The sequence below is a fragment of the Lithobates pipiens genome, unplaced genomic scaffold (assembly GCF_037356315.1).
Source record: "Lithobates pipiens isolate NorthernLeopardFrog02 unplaced genomic scaffold, aLitPip1_a1.2 Scaffold_19, whole genome shotgun sequence".
In the NCBI taxonomy this organism is placed as follows: domain Eukaryota; kingdom Metazoa; phylum Chordata; class Amphibia; order Anura; family Ranidae; genus Lithobates; species Lithobates pipiens.
The window spans coordinates 577197669-577222011 of record NW_027507764.1 but is presented as its reverse complement, the minus strand read 5'-3'; the positions used below and the strand labels follow the sequence as shown (position 1 = coordinate 577222011).

The window sequence follows — 24343 nt, the reverse complement described above, 5'->3', positions numbered from 1 at the left end:
TTGAATAGTTGACACTGCAAGTTAGCAGAAACTTGATCAATAAGAGGAGTAAACGGCTATATACATACAAATGTATAATTGTTTTGCTTTAGAGTGCTTGGTGGGAAAACAAATTCAATCTGAAATGAGGGGAAATCTCTATAACAGACCCTCAAATGACCAGAAAAGCCCAACAGGGAGTTCTAACTATAAAAAGAAAGGGTTGGGACTTTGACGAAGCATGCGATTTTGGAAGCAACAAGCAGAAGAGCAACAAAAATCAAATAGTGTAGATTTATTAACTATAGATTAAATGTATAGCATAGGGCACAAAGATACACATTGTATAATCCATGATCCATCATAAGTAGTAAATATATTGAAGTATTACACATCAAAAACATCAATCCCACAGTTCATACATCAAAAGCATTGACTTCATGTGTAAGCAATTTTGCACATAGTAAAAAATCAATAGAATTAAGTAAAAACATTCCAGAGTCTAGTAAAACTGCATGTTTGGATGTGGTTTGTAGTATTTAAAGCTCTACGCGTTTCGTGGCTACATTGCCACTCATCAGGAGCTGATATATGATGAATATCTGTGGGACGAAAAATGGTGTGCCAACAATTAGTCAGGTTTGTATAATAAATAAGAAAAAATGGGGGAAAAGGGACAGTGTATCCAAATCAAGTACCCATACTTACGGGTCCGGGAATGGCGAGAGGCGCAATCACGGGCAACGGAAGTAGCCAGGAGTGTCAACTGACACGGGAGCTGAGGCAGACAGAGCGTGCGGTGTCGCGATGAGGCAATGTACCATTGATGTGAACCAAAAGTGATCATCACCCTAGGATGAATGATTGAATGTGTGAGTGTAAATTAATTAATTGAGATATCTAAGTGACTGAAATATAATGTGAATTGGATTAGAAAAAAGTGTGGCACAGTTTAAGGAATGTGAGATAGTGAAATCATGTTGAGAACAATGGAAATGCTCCAACAGTGGTAAACACCATGTCATCTGGCCTCATTTAAAGTCCCAACATTTTCTCTGCAATCTACAGGGAGTTCTAACTATTCCCTATTCTGAAGCCAAAGAGAAAAAATTTGGCTTGACATACACGTGAACGGCCCCTACGTGCATGTGACTTGATAGTTGCAGAGACAATGCATTTTAACTCAATTCTAACTTTTTTTTTTTTTTTTGTACCAGTTTCTGTAAGAAGGTATTATTAATAATAGGGTGGTTCAGAGCTGGAGTTGTCCTTTAACCACTTCCGGAACGCCGCACGCCGATATACGTCCTAACTTTGAAAGAGGGTTATCATTGTTATGGCAGCAGCTGCCATATCCCCGGTATCCACTTCTTAGGCCAGCGGTCCGCTTTCCGATAATGGTGGTCTCTGTGGCAGATTCGCAGCAAGATCACTTTTATCGGTGGTGGGAGAGGGGCCCCCCTCATGCCGCGCTCCGTTGCCCTCCGTCGCTTACCGGAGCCGTCAACAGCGGCGGAGGCGATCGGATGCTGTCACTAGCTGGGCATGGGAACGAGTGAGGGAAATATGGTCCCCTCCCGTCTCCATGACATTGCAGGGCGGAAGTGACGTCAAAAAGTCACTTCCGCTCATAGCTCTTAAAGGGCCATTTTTTTTATTCTTTTTTTTACATTTTAAATTTTAATGTAATTATGAGATCTGAGTTGTCTTTGACCCCAGATCTAACATTTAAGAGGTCCTGTCATGCTCTTTTTCTATTACAAGGGATGTTTACATTCCTTGTAATAGGAATAAAAGTGACACCATTTTTTTTTTTTTAAACCTTGTAAAAATAAAATGTAAAATGAATTAGAAATTTTTTATTTTTTTTGTCCCACCGAGCTCGCGTGCAGAAGAAAATGCATATGTGAGTAGCACACACAAACCACACATGTGAGATATTGCCACAATCGGTAGAGTGAGAGCAATAATTCTAGCCCTAGACCTCCTCTATAATGCAAAACATGCAACCTGTACAATTTTTTTAAACGTCGCCTATGGAGATTTTTAAGGGTAAAAGTTTGTCGCCATTCCACGAGCGGGCGCAATTTTGAAGTGTGACATGTTGGGTGTCAATTTTCTTGGCGTAACATCTTTAACAATATAAAAAAAAAAAAAGTCTAACTTTACTGTTGTCTTATTTTTTAATTCAAAAAAGTGTATTTAAAAAAAAAAAAAAAAGTGTGCTTGTAAGACCGCTGCTCAAATACCGGGTGACACAAAGTTTTGCAACAACCGCCATTTTATTCTCTAGGGTGTTAGGAAAAAAATGTATAATGTTTGAGGGTTCTAAGTAATTTTCTAGCAAAAAAAAAAAAATGTTTTTAACTTGTAAACAACACATCTAAAAAAGAGACCCGGTCCTTAAAGAGGAAGTAAACCCTGATGAGCTTACTTCCTCTTTCATTCCCTGCAAAGGCAAAGCATAATAGTCTACTGTGCATCGCATAGTAGTCCATTATGTGTCACTTACCTGACACAGGAGCCAGCGATGTCACCGCTGTCCCCTGTAGTCCGGCGCATCCATCTTCTCGGTGGGGTCTCGCAGCTCCACCGCTGTCATTCGGCGAAGCCGCGATGACGCCACTCCCGCGCATGCGCACGGGAGCCGACGCGCGCGGCAGCTCCGTCGTTGAAAATGCCGCGCTCAGTGCGCCTGCGCGCTGCTGTCGGTGCCTGTCTTCCGACAAATATCTCCTAAACCGTATAGGTTTAGGAGATATTTCTTGGACCTACAGGTAAGCCTTAATCTAGGCTTACCTGTAGGTCAAAGTGTGTTGTAAGGGTTTACAACCACTTTAAGTGGTTAAAGCGGGAGTAAACCCGCTGAATTTTTTTTTTTATTTTTTTTCAGACCTGCAAGGGAAAAGGCATAATGAGCTAGTATGCACCGCATACTAGCTCATTATGAAATACTTACTTTAGAACGAGGCCCCAACATCTCGCCCGATACACGCCGAGGGAGCTGACATGTTCCCTCGGGGTGTCTTCTGGGCATCGCGGCTCCGGCGCATGTGCGCGGGAAATTTCTTTTCGGCAGGGTCCGGTGTCTGCTGGGCTTCCAGTCAAGAATCCCCTGTGCGCATGTGCCGCTGCAGTCTTCTGGAGGCCACATTAGGCTCCCAAGCTACTGGTTTATGCATGTGCTCATCAATCTGTGTCTCCTCTTATGGATCTATTGATAATAATAATAAATTATAATAATTTTTTTTCCTTTACAGTCAGAGGAGCAGATACAGTTTTGTATTGTGTCGATATTTGTACATGGGTCAGATGTATAAATCACATGGAATTTAAATAAACTCCTATAAATTGTGCAATGCCGAGGCCTTTTTTTCTTCTAAAATCTATTTCTAAGCGTTGTAAAACACATAGCTCATTACCCACAATCCATCTCTGCCATACCCAATGCTTAACGTTTTCTATTGTGAGTGATTGCATGCAGTTATTTGCCTGCTGACCCAGTGAATGGCATTGCGCATTTAAATTGTCACTTAACAATGTCCAATAACTGCGAGGAGAGGTGCCGAGCTGCTGGCCAAATACCTTGACACATCAGTACATGTTAGAGCGCATGAAGGGAGCTATCCATCTCTGCTGCCCTCGGCCCAAGCCATCGCCTGCAGCCCCTTACTAATGGCATCCAGGGCAAAGCATCAGAAGGACACTGATAAATAACTGGGATCTCTCTGTTTCACTGATGGAATTTATTAGTTGCCTTCCTTTTTAAAGCTGAACTCTGCAAACAAAAACTATAATTAAAAAAACTATTCCTCAGTAGCCATAAAGGATTATAAATCCACTTTGTGTGCAGCAAATGTCTTTGGAGTCGCAGATGTGACGTCATCGCTGTGCTGTACATAGCCTGCGCAGAAAGCAGAGCTGTGGGAGGGGACCAGAAGCACCACCCACTACAGATTGCCTGCAGAAAACTACAGGAGGGGGCGGAGAGAAGACCAGTCACCCTGCACAAGGAGAGAGAGAGAGCAGAGCTGTGGGAGGGGCCCAGCAGGCTCCATATTCTACAGGCTGCCTGCAGAAAACTACAGGAGGGGGAGGAGACCAGACCAGTCACCCTGCACCAGGAGAGAGAGCAGAGCTGTGGGAGGGGCCCAGCAGGCTCCGCCTTCTACAGACTGCCTGTAAAAAACGGGAGGGGGAGGAGACAAGACCAGTCACCCTGCACAAGGAGAGAGAGCAGAACTGTGGGAGGGGCCCAGCAGGCTCCGCCTTCTACAGACTGCCTGTAGAAAACGGGAGGGGGAGGAGACAAGACCAGTCACCCTGCACAAGGAGAAAGAGCAGAGCTGTGGGAGGAGCCCAGCAGGCTCCATATTCTACAGGCTGCCTGCAGAAAACTACAGGAGGGGGAGGAGACAAGACCAGTCACCCTGCACCAGGAGAGAGAGCAGAGCTGTGGGAGGGGCCCAGCAGGTTCCGCCTTCTACAGACTGCCTGTAAAAAACGGGAGGGGGAGGAGACAAGACCAGTCACCCTGCACAAGGAGAGAGAGCAGAGCTGTGGGAGGGGCCCAGCAGGCTCCGCCTTCTACAGACTGCCTGTAGAAAACGGGAGGGGGAGGAGACAAGACCAGTCACCCTGCACAAAGAGAGAGCAGAGCTGTGGGAGGGGCACAGCAGGCTCAGTTTTCTACAGGCTGCCTGCAGAAAACTACAGGAGGGGGCGGAGACAAGACCAGTCCCCCTGCACAAGGAGAGAGAGCAGCAGTGAGTGGTCTTTATTACAGGAAGTCTCACACTGGATTATTGCACAGATCTGGAAGAAATACACAATGCTCAGCAAGACTCAAGTAAGAACACACATCTCATCTTTTTAAACAATTTGCTTATCCTGGAGTTCATCTTCAAAGAGAACCTGTCATGAGAAGGAGTATGTACACTGATGTAAGTGTGTTTTTAAGTAAACCACAAAATCACTGATTTGCCACTCTCAGGAAGACTGCAAATATGTACAAATCTCAACTTGGCTGCAAGCTGCACCTCAAACGTATCCATCCCCCACCCCCCCAATCTTGACATGAAGGCATAAATAGGGTATGTCTGCAAAAGACAGGTCATTTAAAACTTGTAAAGGATTCTGATCCTGTCCTACTGTATTTAACCCCTTGACGCCCATATTTGGAGAATACAAATGCACACCACAGATCATCGGATAACTTTCAAAATCTTTATTAAAGAAGGATCACAGAGGGATGTAGTGGATTGTTTCAGAGCCGTGCAGGGCCCCTTCGTCAGGCATATATCACAGCAGTCACATGATCTGAAGCCCCCCAATCACATGTATGCACTGACGGGTGTTTCTTCACCTTAACGCATAGGATGCATTAAGGTGAAAAAAAAAACAAGAAGGTTTACATCCCTTTTAGTCCTTTGATCTAGAACAAATGTTACAATGTTTCTCTTTATCTTGCCTAAGCAATGTTTTGATAAACTTGGCAGGCTGCCTGTGGTTTTTTTTTTGTTTTGTTTTTTTGTTTTTTTCTACACTGAATCTGGGAATTGCTGTGTTAGGATCGCAAGGGGGCGGTTGAATCGCAATTAACGATTAATCATGCAGCTCTAATACTTTTTCATTTGGAAGGCTCTTTGATTCCTTTTAGTCCCTTCCTCACTATAGCCTATATGGTTATATTGTCACACTGGGTCCTAACCAAGCCCTATCCAATAGAAGTCAATGCAATGCACTGATGATGGCCTAAAAGCTTGAAACCGCTGTGTGCTGAGTGATTCTACAGCAGAATACTCAGGTGTATCTGTATGTGCATTCCGGATTTGCATCTGGCCAATGGGGCATAAAGAAATAATTTGCATGGCTCCACCCACTTTCCTGAATTCTGACATACCGTAATACTTCTATTTTTTAGAATATGTGGTGAAATGAGACAAGAATTTTCAGTTGTAATTGATGGATTTCTGTGCTACTCAATGATTCTGTTGGATGGGGCTTTTGTTTGCTTTATTCCCTTTCCATCATAACCTGTATGGGTATACTGTCAAGTCATTATAATGTTGATGTCAAGTAATTATAATGTTAAAGCCGTCAATCCCCATACTATTCTAGTTTTAAGATGATTTATGGCTTATGTCTTTCAGAAAGGATGTGGGTCTGAAGAGGTTCTTCCCGAAAAGTTTGCTGGATTCTGTGAAGGTAAGGTTCTATCTCTCTCAGGCTCCGTTCACACAATGGCGTTCCAGGTCATGGGCAGGATCGCAACTTCTTTTGAGCGACAGGCATCCTGCGATTCTGTTTGCGTGATTTTACTGCAATTCCCCCGGCCGACAATCGCTTTTAAAATCACACCACGTTTGGGTGCCCATGAAAGTACCGGGGATCGCAGATGTGTCCCGCGGCAGTGCCGAATCGCAGCGATTTCGGCTGCGATCCAGGGCGCCATGGTTTGAACGGAGCCCGAGTTAAGGGAACATTTACAGATGTGTAAAAAATTGTACTGATCTTATTACATTTTTTTTTTTTTTTTCTAGCACAAAAGTTTTTCTGTAACAATCAGTAAATACTTCAAACTGTCCTGTTTTATTTTTCCCAATACCTGAATCTTTGTTTGTGAATGTGCTCAAGACGCAGATTTTTGGATTTTGTATTACGGATCTGAGCGTAGTAATGAATGTTTACGCTTCTGTGTGAGTGTCTGTATTGAAAAGAATTTGCCTTCAGATCCATTAAAGTGGAGTTCCACCCAAAAATGGAACTTCCGCTTTTCGGAATCCACCCCCCGCCCCCCTCTGGTGTCACATTTGGCACCTTTCGGGCGGGGAGGGGGGAGCAGATACCTGTCTAATACCCCCATCAAATCATTCTCTGCAGCTATTAGCTTTTGTACCACCACCCCCTCCCTTTTAGAATGTAAGCTCTATGAGCCGGGCCCTCCTGTACCCTTTGTATTGTACTGTTGTCCCCCCTATACATTGTAAAGCGCTGCGTAAACTGTTGGCGCTATATAAATCATGAATAATAATAATACAGGTGTTTTGCTCCCGCTTACCGGCACAGATAGCCGAGCCACCTGTGGGGTATCTACACCACTTCCGGCACCTTCTCCGTCCCCGCCCCCCCCACAGGGGACTCCTGGGAGATGCACAGGTTCCAGAAGACAGCAGAGACCAGTGGGATTGCGTAGCCTGAGTTGCGCATGCGCAGTAGGGAACCAGGAAGTGAAGCCGCAAGGCTTCACTTCCTGATTACCTTACCAAAGATGGTGGAGCTCCACCCGAGAGCTGAGGGAGGAGTCGGCTTTTGGTGCAGACATCGTTGGCGCCCTGGACAGGCAAGTGTCCTTATTTTAAAAGTCAGCAGATGCAGTATTTGTAGCTGCTAATTAAAAAAAAAAAAAAAAAACTAGGTGTAAATGCGATTTAATATAAAACCCTTAAAAAATATATATATATTTTTTTTGTTTTTTGTTTAGGGCTGTGTGAATGAGGCCTAATTAGATGAAGTCGTATGGGTATTATAGGTTTCTTTAACCGGTTCCCGACCAGCGCACGACGATGTACGTCGACAGAATGGCACGGGCAGGCATATTGGCGTACAGGTACGTCCAATCTTCAATGCCGCCCTGCCATCGGGAGCGCGCCGCCGGCGTGTAAATGCGATTTAATATAAAACCCTTAAAAAATATATATATATTTTTTTGTTTTTTGTTTAGGGCTGTGTGAATGAGGCCTAATTAGATGAAGTCGTATGGGTATTATAGGTTTCTTTAACCGGTTCCCGACCAGCGCACGACGATGTACGTCGACAGAATGGCACGGGCAGGCATATTGGCGTACAGGTACGTCCAATCTTCAATGCCGCCCTGCCATCGGGAGCGCGCCGCCGGCGGCGCGCTCCCGCGCTGGTCGGGACCCTCGTGAGTCCGGTCGCGGGACCCGCGGACTCGATCGCCGCGGGCGTACCCGCGGTCGTCTCACGGGACGGCTGAATGGAGGAAATGCCGTGTAAACAGCATTTCTCCATTCTGCCTAGCAACTAGTGACGCTGATCTCTGCTCCATGTGATTGGAGCAGAGATCAGTGTTCACTAGATGAAAGCCCAGCCCCCCCACAGTTAGTAACACACCCCTAGGAACACTTAACCCCCTACACTGCCACCCACTGGTTAACCCCTTCACTGCCAGTGTCATTTACACAGGAATCACTGCATTTATATAGCAGTGATTACTGTATAAATGACAACGGTCCCAAAAATGTGTCAAAAATGTCCGATGGGTCCCCCACAATGTCGCAGTCGCAATAAAAATCGCTGATCGCCGCCAATACTAGTAAAAAAAAAATAATAAAAAATTATTAATAAAAATGCTATAAAACTATCCCTATTTTGTAAATGCTATAACTTTTGCGCAAACCAATCAATAATCGCTTATTGCGATTTTTTTTTTACCAAAAATATGTAGAAGAATACGTATCGGCCTAAACTGAGGGAAAAAAATGTTTTTTTATATATTTTTGGGGGATATTTATTATAACAAAAAGTTAAAAATAATGCGTTTTCTTCAAAATTGTCGCTCTATTTTTGTTTATAGCGCAAAAAATAAAAACCGCAGGGGTGATCAAATACCACCAAAAGAAAGCTCTATTTGTGGGGGAAAAAAAAAGGACGTCAATTTTGTTTGGTAGCCACGTCGCACGACCGCGCAATTGTCAGTTAAAGCGACGCAGTGCCGAATCGCAAAAAGTGGTCTGGTCTTTGACCAGCAAAATGGTCCGGTCTGTGTTAATTTAGTAATTAACATGCACAGAACAATTTCCAGGCAGATTACCCCCGAAGACCCCCACTGTCTTTTATAATTTCCCTGCTATTGGGACAAGAAAAGATTCTTGAAACCAGCCGTTCTACCCTTTAACAAATTAGCAGTCGGCTTTCTTCAGATTACTTTGTGTCTTTTAGTGAAGGGTGTGAGCCGCGTTAGTCATGGTGTGGATCGGGCTCAGTGTTTTTGAAAGCCTTTCGTCTGGCCATTTACAAGTCTGAAAAGGACTTCTTTGATTTACACTAGTGTTTCACCATTAGATGTGTTTTGTTTTTTGGGTTCTTTTGTCATTTTGACCTGTAGCTCTGCCGCAGTCTAGTCCAGCAGGCCAGTAAATGGTGTCCGCATTACAACTATGCAATGTGGCAGAGGAATGTGTTTTTTGCATGACCTGCTGAACAGAGTTGGAAATCATTTGGCAGGTAAAATAGTTCATATAGTCACCGATCGACCATAGCATTATGACTACTGACCAGTAACATGAATAACATTAACCACTTCCTGACCAGGCTGTTATTTTTATTTTTTTGCTATTCGGTACTGCGTCGCTTTAACTGACAATTGTGCGGTCATGCAATGTTGTACACAAAATCAATGTGTCCCCCCCCCCCAAATAGAGCTTTCTTTTGGTGGTAATTGATCACCTTTGTTTTTTTTTTTTTGTTTTTTTTTGCAATATAAACAAAAAAAAAAATCGAAAAAAAATAAAAAAATTTTTTTTTTAGTTTTTTGCTGTAATATAACAAAAAAACAGCCTTCATCACTTTAGGCCAATATTGATTCTTCTACATATTTTTAGTAAAAAAAAATCGCAATAAGCGTATATTGATTGGTTTGCACAAACGTTATAGCGTCTACAAAATAGGGGCTAGATTTATGGCATTTTTATTATTATTTTTTACTTGTAATGGCGGTGATCTGCGATTTTTATTGGGATTGTGGCAGAGAGATAGGACACTTTTGACACTTTTTTTGGGACCAGTGACATTTATACAGCGATAAGTGCTATAAATAGCCACTGATTACTGTATAAATTTCACTGGCAGGGAAGGGGTTAACACTAGGGGGCGATCAAGGGGTTAAGTGTTCCCTAGGGAGGTGTTTATAACTGTGGGGGGGGGGGGGGACTGACTGGGAGTAGAGAGAGAGCACTGTTCCTGATCACTAGGAACAGCAGATCTCTCACTACTTCCCTGACAGAATGGGGATCTGTCTGTTTACATTGACAGATCCCTGTGCTTCCTCTCAAAAGCAGCTGCGGGTCACCGGCGGACATCTCGGCTGCCGGCAACGCGCTCTAGCTTCGCGCACCCTATACCTTTTTAAAGCGGCTCACGTACACCTACGACGTTTTGGGCAGCCGTGCCGACCTGCTGCCGTGAAATGATGATGGCTGGTCAGCAAGAGGTTAATTATCTCATTAAAATGGCAACTGAAAGTGGTCGGGATATATTAGGCAGCAAGTGAAAATGTTGTCCCGGAAGCTGCTGAAAACAGAAAAAAATGGCAAGCGTAAGGATTTGAGCGACTTTAACTATGGCCAACTTATAATGACTAGACAACTGGGGTCAGACTAACTCCAAAACTGTGGGGGGGGTTGCTGGTCTGCAGTGGGCAGGACCGATCAAAAATGGGCCAAGGAAGGAAGACCAGGGACGGGGCCAAGGCTCATTGATGCACATAGGGAGCGAGGGCTAGTCCATGTAGTCCAATCCAATAGAAAGCGTTAATGCTGGTTCTGATAGAAAGGTGTCGGAGCACACAGAGCATTGCAGTTTGTTGTGTATGAGGCCTTGTAGCCGCAGATCGGTCAGGGTGCCCCGTGCTGACCCGTGTCCACAGCCAAAAGCATCGACAATGGGCACGTGAACTTTAGAACTGGACCACGGAGCAATGGAAGGTGTCTTCATCGTGTTGACTCCAAATTCTCCAGATCTCAATCCAATCTAGCATCTGTGGGGATGCACTGGAAAATCAAGTCCGATCCATGGAGACTTCACCTCACAACTTACAGGACTTTATTGTGGTTTTATACCCTGTTACATCACTTGTACCTACAGATAAAGCTTATCTGTAGGTACTGTAAGTATTTTCTAAACCTGTACGGTTTGAGATATTTACCATTGACCTGGACATTTTATAGATAGGCAATTCCTATCCTCATATTGATTAGTGGTTCCAAATTAAAGGGGTTGTAAAGGTAAATGTTTTTTCACCTTAATGCATTCTATGCATTAAGGTGAAAAAACATCTCACACTGCCGGCGCCCCCAGTCCCCCCGTTTTACTTACCTGACCCCTCGAAAATCCCGCGCTCGCCCCCGCCGTCCTCTTCGCCGCTCAGCCTGGCCGCTGATTGGCTGGAGTGGATGGATTGAAAGCAGCGCAGCCATTGGCTCGCGCTGCTGTCAATCACATCCAATGACGCAGCGCGCCGGGGGGAGGGGCCTTGTGATACAGCGAGCGGCTATAGCCGCCGGCTGTATCACGGGAGCGCGCCCGCAGTGCTTCTCACCAATGCGAGGGAGCTCGCATAAACGTGAGAAGCACCTGCGGGAGGAAGCAGAGACAGCCGCCGAGGGACCCCAGAAGAGCAGGTTTGGGGCCACTCTGTGCAAAACGAGCTGCACAGTGGAGGTAAGTATGACATGTTTGTTATTTTAAAAAAATAAAATTTTTTACTTTACAACCCCTTTAATAATAACTACTGCAGTAGGGAACAGACACAAAAGAAACGTTCTGTATCTTTCCAAATAACTGTTCTGCCTTATGACGCAATTGAAGGTTTTTATACACATGATTACGTAGGTATCACATTAATAATACAATTGTACGTTATGGTAACAAGGGGCGTAACATAGGCAGACTAATTCTAATCAGAACTCGAAAGAATGCAAACATGTAATGAAAAGATTATTAGTGCTGTGTACACAGTGAGGGCAGAGTGCAATACATACAAAATACAACACAATTATATACAGAACTTACAAATTTCCATTACACCATATACGCTTGCGCCGACTTCATTGGCACATACACACTGAAGATACCACGCGATCGTGCAGTTTCTAAAGGGCCTGTTTGCCGTGACCAGCGTCTCCGGGGTGGTATTGACGTCCTCGCGGCTCCGACCGTAAATAACTACGGGGGACATGTTGCCGTTCACAGCGGTGTAAGAGGACTGCTGCAACAGCTCCAATCTAAAGTATTTTATAATGAGCTAGTATGCAATGCATACTAGCTCATTATGCCTTTGTCCTGTCATTTTTTTTTAATTTTTTATATAAAGTATTTTATGGGTTTACAACCACTTTAAGGATCTGCTACTGATGGCTTGGTACCAGATATCACAACATACCTTCTGAGTTCTAGTGAAGTTCATGCGTCAGTGGGTCAGGACCCTTTTGGCGGCTAAAGGGGGACCTGCCCAATATTAGGTGGGTGGTCATAATAAAGCTATGGCTGGAAAACACTGCCCCCTGCCTGCATGCTGCAGAAAATTACCCTTGCTCTGTGTGTAGAAGCAGTGGCCTCTCTAAAAATGTCCAGCATGCCCCTAGCTGTGCTTGACCTCTGTAGACATCAGGGAGCACGAGGTTTGCTGATCGTTTTACACAACACACACCGACACGCACATGCAGTGTAAATGGGACACATGAAAAACAATTGTTTTCTTAGTGCCATTGCGTTGAGCCTCCGTTGATCAATGCAGCTCAATTCACCTGGTGTGAATGAAACTTTAGCCTGGGTTCACACTATTGCGATGCGGGAACCAGCACGATTCCATTGCGGGTTTCCTGCATCGCTTTTCCCTTGCAGGCAGCTCACGCTGCCCTTTGCGATCCACTGCAGGCGTCAATACCTAAGCACATATTCAGTCCAGCTCTGTATTCATTATTGGACCAATAAATGTGTTTCCCCCCGGAAAGTCTGATCGTAAGTATGGGGCATTAGTTTTCATGTACTAATAAAACATTTCGATAGGAGAAGAGAATAGAGTGACAGAGATGAGCTCATCAGTCTGCTTCTTCTCCTTCATTGCCCAGTCACAGGCTAAATCTGGGCCAGAGATGGATTGAAATTCCACTGGTTCAGCAGGGACTTGCTGGAATTTGATCCATCTACGATCGTTCCTGCTTGACTGCAGTTGTTCTAATGATGGACTTCCTTTGAATGGGACTGTTGAAAGACCTGTTTTGTCTATTGGCAGCTTGCAGTGATTCGGCTGCAGCCGCTGATCAGTGTATTGTGACAGTGGAGGAGTGCCATTGTCGGAATACAATGGCACAGTGTGGCATGGCTTACTTGTGTGGATGGGGGAATCCATTTGTAAGACGAACAGACTGCAGGAAGACAGCACTGAAACCTAGGCACAGGTAAAATTAAAAATGACATTAACATTCTAAAAAAAAAAACTATATAAAAAAATTTTTGGAAAAAAAACTTTTTTTTTACTTACCAGAAATGCCTGTTGCTAGACAGTCTTCTTCATCTGCCTCTTCCTATTCTGCGGCACTGTTCCTTCACTACCTCCTCTTCGTTGAGCTGCCCCGTTGTCTTCTGGGACATGTGTGTGTCCCAGAAAACAGGGCCATTCACAAAGCACTGCAGAAAACGGCAGTGAAGCTGCAAGGCTCCACTGCCTCCTTCCCTTAGTTAGGATGGCGCCAGCACCTGATCCGATGGGCGGATCGGCCTCGGGGGGCCAACATCGTGGGCTCGCTGGAGAGGTAAGTGCCCTTATTAAAAGTCAGCAGCTACAGTGTTTCCCTCTTAATGACCACAACATTGTTTGCGATACGGCACAGCGTCACTTTAGCTGACAACCGTGCAAATTTGTACCCTAACAATATCGATGTCCCCCCCCCCCCCCCCCACCACAAATAGAGCTTTCTTTTGGTGGTATTTGATCACCTCTGCAGTTTTTATTTTTTGCACTATAAACCAAAAAAGGGCGCTGATTTTAAAGGGGTGTTCCAGACTTTTTTTTTTTTTTTTAAAGTCAGCAGCTACAAACACTGTAGCTGCTGACTTTTAATAAGGACACTTACCTGTCCAGCGAGCCCGCGATGTCGGCCCCCCGCCAGCCTAACTGAGGGAAACAGGCAGTGGCGCCTTGCGGCATCTCTGCCCATTTCCTACTGCGCATGCGCAAGCCGTGCGACGCTTTGAATGGCCCCGTTGTTTCCTGGGACACGCACGTCCCGGAAGACAACGGGGCCGCTCGCCGAGGAGGAGGAATTGAAGAAACAGTGCCGCGGAATAAGAAGAGGCAGATTAGGAAGACTGCCTAGCAACAGGGGTTTCTGGGGAGTAATTTAATTTTTTTTTTTTTTTTTTTTTGAAGAATGTTAATGTCATTTTTTTTTTTTTTTATGGGTGGCCCTCTGCTTTAATATATACATACAACATACAGATATATATATATATATATATAATTACATTTTGTTATAATATCCCAAAAAAAAAAAAAAAAAAAAAAAAGAATTTCAGTTTAGTCCAATATGTATATATGTATTCTTCTACGTATTTTTGGTAAAAAAAAAAAAAAAAATAGCAATAAGCGTATATTGATTGGTTTGTGCAAAAGTTATAGTGTCTACAAAATAGGGGATAGATTTATGCCTATTTTTTTTTTTTTTATACTAGTAATGTCGGCGATCCATGATTTTTAGCGGGATTGTGGCGGACAGATCGGACACCTAACTGACATTTTTTATACTTTTTTGGGGAACTTGTGACATTATCATTGCTAAAAATATGCACGGTTACTGTACTAATAAAACGGGAAGGGGTTAACATCAGGGACGATCAAAGGGTTAAATGTGTTCCCTCACTGTGTGTTCTAATTGTATGGGGGATTGCGCGACTCGGGAAACACGCAGATCAGTCTTCCTGCATAGCAGAAAGACGAGATCTGTGTGATCTACCCTGACAGAATGTAGATTTGCCTTGTTTACACAGGCATATCCCCGTTCTGTCACTGCCGGGAATGATCGCAGATTTGTGTAAAAACTGTTAATTTTTCAAAACTTTAAATGTACAGATTATCGGTAGCTGATATCGGCTATCGGCTTGAAGGGTGGCCGATAAAAAAAAAAAAAATCAGTATCAGCCCTGACAAAAAAAGGATCTCGATCGACCCGCTAGTGCAGAGCCTATTGACCTTTTCCAAAGCATTTAGTGACCCTCAATGCCTGGAGTGGACAGCCTGGTATAGAGCTGGATAGACCCAGGAAGGAAAGTTTCTACCCATCCTGCTTTCTGTCAGATTGACATGTCAGAACACACTATGGAATGTGTGAAAGTGGCTACTCGCTGCCACCGAGATCAACGGGAAAGCTATTTTCTGCTTTCAGCGAGGACAACGTTTTGGAGGTTCTTTTATCTGAGAAATGTTGTTTGTGACTGTGGCTTCCTGCAGCATCTCTGCAAAGCTACCGCTGGGATTAAAGAGAAAGCCACAAAACATTTTTTTTAATCAGCTTGAGCAGATGGACAGATCGGCTTTGAGAGAGATAAACAGTAAAGCTCAATTACCATGCAGTGCGACTATAGCGGGCAACACCGCATGTAGATATAGGTGTCCATTTTATGAAGCAGTGAAAAATGTTTCACTGCTCCATTCTCCGGCATTCTCAGATGCTGGATGCCAATTTATTAAGCTTTGTAGATCGCGCCTTCTTTGGAGGAGTGAAGCGATCTACAAACGCTTCGAACACTGGAGAACGCCCCCGATACTGGAACCTGGCGAGACATAACCAGATTACAGTACTAGACATTCACTGAAACACAGATGTCTGATTACTAATCAGTGATAAATTATCACTGGTCAGTACATGGACATTGCCGGAAGAGACCGCACCCCTAGTAAGAAAATTTGTCCCCCTACACTTTATATATATATATATATATATATATATATATATATATATATATATATATATATATATATATATATATATATATAGATATATATAGATATATATGAGAGATGCACCGATGCCACTTTTTTGACACCAAGTACCGATACTTGACGACGTGTGCTCGCCGATACCTGATTTTGGTCATGTGACCATTATTATTATTTATTTTTTTCAAATAATGAAAAATTACACATTTTCACCATAATATGAGGAATTGAAACACAGTCAAAAGATATTATGAAAGAAAGCACGTTTATTTGCTGGTCACAAAGCTTTTAAAGCACAAATTGCACAGAACATGACATAAAAATGTCAGAGAGAGAGAGACAATGTGGGACAAAACTAACTTAAAGTGGTTTTAAACCCTTACAAACCACTTTGACCTACAGGTAAGCCTAGATTAAGGCTTACCTGTAGGTCCAAGTAATATCTCCTAAACCTATACGGTTTAGGAGATATTTGCCCGAAGACAGGCACCGCTGTCTACGGCGCATGCACTGTAGACAGCGGCGCGCAGGCGCACTGGGCAGGCCGCAAATCGCGGCAATATGCCGCGAGTGTCAGCTCCCGTGCGCATGCAGCGAGACCCAGAAGTCACTCCGGGATCCATGGCAGCGGCAGACATGAAGACGGAGGACCGCTTCGGGGGCTTCGTTCTTAGGTAAGTTATTCATAATGAGCTAGTATGCTATGTAAGACCGCTGCGCAAATACGGTGTGACATAAAGTATTGCAACAATTTCCATTTTATTCTCTAATCTCTCTTCTAAATAAAAAAAAATATATATATATATATATATATAATGTTTGGGGTTTCTAAGCAAAAAATTACTGATTTTAAAGCGGGGGTCCACTCAAAAAAAAAAATTAAAAGCCAGCAGCTACAAATACTGCAGCTGCTGTCTTTTAATGAATGAACGCTTACCTGTCCAGGGTGCCCGCGATGTCGGCAGCCGAAGCCAAGCAATCACTCATCTCTTGGCTGCCCCCGCCGCCATCCTCGGTGAGGGAATCAGGAAGTGAAGCGCTGCGGCTTCACTTCCCGGTTCCCTACTGCGCATGCGCGAGTCACGGTGCACATCCTAACTGCTCCCCGCTATCTCCTGGGAACTGTGTGTTTACCAGAACACAGCGGAGGGTGACGAGAAGCGGCATGACCAGAAGTGGGTGCAGATACCTGTATTATACAGGTATCTGCACCCCCTCACCCCTAAAATGTGCCAAATTTGACACCGGAGGGGGGGGGGGGGGGAGGGTTCCGAAAAGCAGAGGTTGACTTTTTGTGTGAACCTCCGCTTTAACTTGTAAGCAACAAGTGTCAGAAATAGGCTTGGTCCAGAAGTGGTTAATGTGTATGGATTTGGAATAGTATGCAGATCAGGTTTGCACACATTTTAGTCTGGTACTAGGGGTGTAAATGAGCTAGAGCTCGGAGGAAAGAAACGCGCTGACCAAATTCAGTGAGTCTTATGTGTGACTCCTACACTTTACCCCTGGCTGCCTACTCTTCGAAAGAGCAATCTATATCAGGAGCAAAAAATACAAATGTTCATATCCTTAGTCTGATCATGTATGCTGGGGCGCGTGGTATCTGTGGGTATCTGTGGGTGCCTTTAAATATTTTAAAAGGTTTTCCTTGTTGATTTTTAGGTAATGTGGATTAGAGTTAGGAGTTTGACATTCTGCGGTTAATTTACTGAAAGTCAGAGAGTGCAACATCTGGTGAAGCTCTGCATAGAAACCAATCAGCTTCCAGAGTTTTTTTTTTTTTTTTCTGGAAAAGTTTAATTGAACAAGCCGAAGTTAGAAGCTGATTGGCTACTATGCACAGCTGCACCAGATTTTCCGCACTCTAGTTTTTGTAAATCCAACCCCTGTGACAGTATGACAGAACAGTGACTACATGCACACTGCCACCCTTTGGTTGGCCACACACTTTAAGATCTCTCTCATTCATCCCCGCAGGTTCCGTTTCCACTAGTGGAAGGGAGTTTAAAAAGACACGTGGCCACTCATTATAAGAAAAGAAGTCTAACCTTAAACTACGTAGAGGGTTCTTTACTGTAAGAGCAGCAAGGATGTAGAATTCCCTTCCACAGGCGGTGGTCTAAGCGGGGGGCATCGATAGTTTCAAGAAACTATTAGATAAGCACCTGAACGACCACAACATACAGGGATATACAATGTAATACTGACATATAATCACACACATAGGTTGGACTTGATGGACTTGTGTCTCTTTTTTCAAGCTCACCTACTATGTAACTATGCAAGTCGTACCCAGTGATTTCCAACGAGTACCATTCATATCTGTGCGACTTCAAAGTAGTCCCTGCGCTACCTTGGTCTGACTTTGATGCGACTTGAGGTCCATAGACACAGGCATTGCTTCAAGTCGCTTCAAAATCGTGGCAGAAAAAATTGCGCGACTTTCAGGTCGCATTAATGGAAACCTTGGCTAAGATAATTGACTCAATTTCCTCATTCGTGCTGATGTTGGACAAATCTCTTCTACCGGGTAATTGTAATCTGACATCCAGGGCCCGCAGCTCAGAACGCCCAGATAGTGGCTACATCTAATAGGATGCAGCCACTGTTTGGCTAAATATTTTTCTCCCGGCTCCTTCATTATTTTGTATCGAATATCATTTTGGCTACCTAGCACTTTCCTACTATACTAAATGATATTACTATCTGAGGAAGTAGCTGTATTTGCATACACACCGTTATGGACTCAATATTGTGTGATTTTGTCTCTTGCAGGCAAAAACGCTTCGGAAGCTGATTCAGCAGACCTTCCGCCAGTTTGCCAACCTGAACCGGGAAGAAAGCATTCTGAAGTTCTTTGAAATCCTCTCACCGGTTTACAGATTTGATAAGGAATGCTTTAAGTGTGCTCTGGGAGTAAGTACCTGACAGAACCCAACTTACATCTTGCTCCATGCAGATGTCTAATCTTTTAATCCATGTGAATTTTAAATGATGAAACTCAGTTTGATTTTAAACTTTGTGGTGCATAAATGCCTGTATTCCTTCTTTTTTGTTTAATTGCCACAGTTACCGATGCACTAGCAACTGCAGTTTGGTATGGTAGCAGGAGCGCCGGCACTGGCCGCCAAATGACAGAGAAGAGGCAGAGCTGGGATCATCTGATTCCAGTCTGCACTTTCTTGTCTGCAGCTTACAATCTCTGCAAATGAAAGGGGTTAATCAGTTTTTCATCTTAATACATTAAGGTGAAAAACCTTTTGTATTGAAGCACAACCCCCCCACCCCAACTTCTTACCTGACTCCGATCGTTCCAGCAACATGGACGAGCACAGCAACTCCAGCCGCTGTCTCAGGTCCTAATTGGATAGATTGATAGCAGCAGGAGCCATTGGCTCCTGCTGCTGTCAATCAAATCCAGTGACTGGGGCAGAGTCCTGCTGTCTGTGTCAATGGACTCAGCAGCAGGACTTGTGAAACACGCCCATGCGAGTGCTGTGTGGGAGAGCGGCTCTCCAACAGGGCACTCAAGAAGAGGAGGAGCCAGGAGAGCTGCTGAGGGACCTCAGTAGAGGAGGATCGGAGCCACTGTGTGCAAAATCAAGGTAAGTATGACATGTTTGTTTTTGTTTTTTTAAACCTTTACATATCCTTTAATGTAGGCAACACTTTTTTTTTTTTTTTTTTGATACAGCAAGGGAGGGTTATATCCCCTGTCAGATTTTCTTTAACCATCTGTGCCCTCATATGGGAGATTTCAGAAAGTGTGAGGCAATCTCTGCAAATTAAGGGAATTCCATGGGGTGCCCCCAGGTCACCAGAACTAGTATCCCCATTGGAAGTTTTTCCCTCTATTACCTTAATGAGGTAAACGCCAAAATTTGTGATTTCCTTTACTGTTTTTATTAGTTATTCAAACTTACGAAACAGTAGCTGCATAGGTACATCCATAACCTAAATCATGTTACCCTTAATAACTTGGCACTGGTTCGGGGACGGTACCTCCACCTCGCACCCGGCACCCCCATGGGGAACTCGCTGTGCTCCGGTGCCAGGCCCATCTCTCACTTGCACAGAATAAGAGGAACCTGGAGGTTGATTTACTAAAAGTAGACCGTGTGGAATCTGGTGCAGCTCTACATAGAAACCAATTGGCTTCCAGTTTCTTTTTTGTCAAATAGGCTGATGCTAGAAGCTGTTGAGCTTCCATGCACCACTGCACCAGATTGTGTACTAACCTTACTTACTCCGTGCTTTGATTTCCTGTATTGTACTATAACTGTACTGCCTGCCGTCGTGTTGCACAGCGCTGTGCAAACTGCTGGTGCTATATAAATCCTGTATAATAATCCTAGTTGTCCAGCTGTCTTTGTTCCTGGTCAATCTGGCTTTGACATTGGGCCCGTCAAAGCGACTCTTTGACGGTCCCCAACTGGTCTTGTGGACCACTCCTGTTGCTGACATCCTCACCTACAATGCAGGACCAGAAGTCACTGCATTGTACCTAATGGGGTTGCGCCAATAGCATTTTTTTTTTTACATTGAGTTTGAGTACCGATCTATATATATATATATATATATATATATATATATATATATATATATATATATATATATATATATATATATTTATTTATTAGTACTCGCCGATACCTACTGCAACTGTTTTGTTTTCACTTCGTGTTAGCAATAGTACAAAACATTGAAAAGTTATTTAGAAATGAGATTTTTTTTTAAAAATGTTGCACCTTTTCAATGTGAAATGTGTGTGTGTGTGTATATACACACACACACACACACACACACACACACACACACACACACATATATGTATATGTATTTGTGTGTAAAAATATTCACTAACAAAGCAAAGAAAAAAAAAGTTTTAATTGTTTATCGTTTATAAAATAGGCGTGAAAAAAAAAAGTAGGAAATAATAATTAAATGGAGGAGAGTAGGGAGTTAATGAAGGCTGATTAGAGTACACTAAGTGGTTTATAAGGGGTTAAACAGAGGAACATTTGTTCATCCCTTTGATCTGCAGATGAAGAAATAGAAATATACAAAAAGAAACCATGTTTCTTTTTATTTTAGTGTTTCAGCGCTGAGCAATGTTGTTAATAAACATTGCCACCTCCTTTTTTCAACAGGAGAGATCCACTGACAGCCTAAAGCGGAGTTCCACCCGTTTTTTTTTTTTTTTTGTTTTTTTAGTTGATTAAAAGTCAGCAGCTACAAAAAGCATAGCTGCTGACTTTTAATAAACCGACACACACCTGTCCCACGGTCCGGCGAAGCGGTCGCCCGGAGCCTCTCTCCTCTCCCCTTCCTCTCCGCCGGCGCCGCCACTCCCACTGTGGGAACCCGTCCGCGGCAGCTAACGGCCTCATGGCCGGGAACGCGCTGCGCATGCCCGAGTCGTGCTGCTCTGTGCTATTGGCCAGCCGATTTTCTGGGACCTGTGTTATGTCCCAGAAGATCGCTTGCAGGGAGGGACCACCTAGGGCGAGATGAGGAGTCGTCTAGGCGGCCCGAGAACAGGAAGAAGGAAGTCCCACTAAAAACGGGGTACACCCCCCACCCCCAAAAAAATTATGACATGCCAAATGTGGCATGTCAGGGGGCGAAAGTGGTTAAAGGGGAAGTTCCACTTTTGGGTGGAACTCCGCTTTAAAGAACCAAGCCTAAAAGTATTGGTTTCAGGTACCTATACTTGTGCAAATACCGTGCATCGATACCGATAATGGTATCGGTGCAACTCAAGTACCTAATGATGTTAGGAGTGCCTGTCCACATTTCAGCACTGTAGAGCGGAGGGAAAGACCTCCATTTCTTATAGAATAGAGTTTGGCACAAAATACTTTAACCATCAGCTAGTTGAGCTTTATATTCTTTATCAGATAAGGGGGGCTCACACAATTGTAATTGTTTTACCTTTGCCCGGATTTCTTCAAATAAAAAGCTAAAACAAAATGTCCAGGGACTCAGTAGCTGTGTTGAGTATGTAGGTTCTGGGGAAAACTGTCCCAACGCAATGATATGCTCTCTTACAATTCCTGAGAAATAAAAAAAAAAAAAATGCATGTATAGGGAAAACAAAGAGGCATGCGGTAGAATCCTGGCCTAGAATGTTCAGATTGACAGGTGAGTCATCTTTAGGACTCCCTCTTGCCTGTTAACTATTTTATTATGTGATTTTTATGATTAAGATGAACTTCCCCTCCACATTTCTGGATGCAGCTCAAACCGCAAGACTTCCCTGTTAAGAAATAAAAGTGGTTTTCCTTGCATTTTCACATTATGTAATGTCATCTCTTCTAAATAGCAGAAACTGAGTCATTTTACAGTAAACCCAACTGTTCCTGTTTTTAGCAACAATTAACCTAGATATCACAAGCAGATGAGAATTTTATGTATGTATGGCTCAAATGAATCTTTTCTCAACATTTTTTTTTAACCCTTGAAATAACTTTTGGGGTCTTAGAGAAACACTGCTAATATCTTCAGTAGCCTGTGATACATGATGAGCGTGAACAAATAATATGGTATCAAAAAGGAGCCACGCTAATAGCGATGAGGAAAATAATTGAGAATGATTTGGAATAATTGAAATACTACAGCAGTAGTAGTAGTAGCATTCAGCACTTGGACTTTATTTTTCACTGCTATCTCACAAGCAAGACAATAGAATGGGCACTATATACTAGACATGTGCATTCGTTTTCGTCCGAATGCATTTTCGTTCCGAATCCTCTGTGATTTTCAACAAACGATAACAAATGCTTATTTTTCATTTTCGTTGCGACAACAGTTCGATATAGATAGGAGATTCGACACGACGCTGACAATAGCGATCTGTGTCCATTGAACCTGTGGTTGAATGTGCCTAACCTTGGCTCTATTAGTCCAAGATTATTCTACATAGAGAGAAAAAATTTGACATTACAGAGACAAAAGCAAAAAAAAGGTTGAATGTGCCTAACCTAACTCTTAGTCCAAGATGATTCAACATAGAGAGAGAAGATTTAATATGGAGAGAGAAGATTTGACATAGAGAGAGAAGATTTGACATAGAGAAGATTTGACATAGAGAGAGAAGATTTGACATAGAGAGAGAAGATTTGACATGGAGAGAGAAGAGATTTGACATGGAGAGAGAAGAGATTTGACATGGAGAGAGAAGAGATTTGACATGGAGAGAGAAGAGATTTGACATGGAGAGAGAAGAGATTTGACATGGAGAGAGAAGAGATTTGACATGGAGAGAGAAGAGATTTGACATGGAGAGAGAAGAGATTTGACATGGAGAGAGAAGAGATTTGACATGGAGAGAGAAGAGATTTGACATGGAGAGAGAAGAGATTTGACAGAGAGAGAGAAGAGATTCGACAGAGAGAGAGAGAAAAGATTCGACAGAGAGAGAGAAAAGATTCGACAGAGAGAGAGAGAAAAGATTCGACAGAGAGAGAGAGAAAAGATTCGACAGAGAGAGAGAGAAAAGATTCGACAGAGAGAGAGAGAAAAGATTCGACAGAGAGAGAGAGAAAAGATTCGACAGAGAGAGAGAGAAAAGATTCGACAGAGAGAGAGAGAAAAGATTCGACAGAGAGAGAGAGAAAAGATTCGACAGAGAGAGAGAGAAAAGATTCGACAGAGAGAGAGAAAAGATTCGACAGAGAGAGAGAAAAGATTCGACAGAGAGAGAGAAAAGATTCGACAGAGAGAGAGAAAAGATTCGACAGAGAGAGAGAAAAGATTCGACAGAGAGAGAGAAAAGATTCGACAGAGAGAGAGAAAAGATTTGACAGAGAGAGAGAAAAGATTTGACAGAGAGAGAGAAAAGATTTGACAGAGAGAGAGAAAAGATTTGACAGAGAGAGAGAAAAGATTTGACAGAGAGAGAGAAAAGATTTGACAGAGAGAGAGAAAAGATTTGACAGAGAGAGAGAAAAGATTTGACAGAGCGAGAGAAAAGATTTGACAGAGCGAGAGAAAAGATTTGACAGAGAGAGAGAGAGAGAGAAAAGATTTGACATTATAGAGACAATAGCAAAAAAGGTTGGATGTGCCTAACCTTAGCTCTGTTAGTCCAAGATTATTGGACATAGAGAGAAAAGATTCGACATGAAGATTCGACGAAATGCTCCGCCCATAGGCTATAGAAGAATTCTAATGTTGGTTGACTAGTAATAATAATTAATAAATATAATTATTACTAGTGTCATACAACATTAGAATTCTACTATAGCTTGTAGGCGGAACATTCGACCGGAAAAATGTACGATTGCGACGCCGTACAGTTTAGCTACTCCGAATCTTCTTAGAACATTCGACAGACTCCATAAGCCTTCAAACCTTAATTATTTTGGATTTTCGTACAAATGCATTTTTTTAACTAAACAAAATAAATAAAAACTAATTTCAGGAGTAACCAAATATATTTATTTTTCGGACGAAAACCAAATTCCGAAACAAAATATTTCAGTGTGCGCATGTCTACTGTATACTGTTGTTGCACCATTTTATGAATACTGTTGTAGTATTTCAGCTATTCTCAATCATTTTCAATTATTTTCATCACTATTTTATTAGCGCAGCTCCTTTTTGATATATAAAAAATATAAA

At 43.0% G+C, this 24343-nt stretch overlaps 1 protein-coding gene across 21 annotated transcripts in view; it reads left to right on the top strand.

Annotated features, from left to right (window-relative positions):
• The window catches only part of PTK2 (protein tyrosine kinase 2), a 549666-nt gene that overhangs the window by 280558 nt on the left and 244765 nt on the right, over window positions 1-24343 (top strand). For all 21 annotated transcript variants that reach the window (XM_077493396.1, XM_077493389.1, XM_077493392.1 and 18 more), the window contains 2 exons: window positions 6132-6186; window positions 18494-18634. In XM_077493396.1, the coding sequence (XP_077349522.1) occupies window positions 6132-6186; window positions 18494-18634 (196 nt within the window). The remainder of the gene's footprint in view (window positions 1-6131; window positions 6187-18493; window positions 18635-24343) is intronic.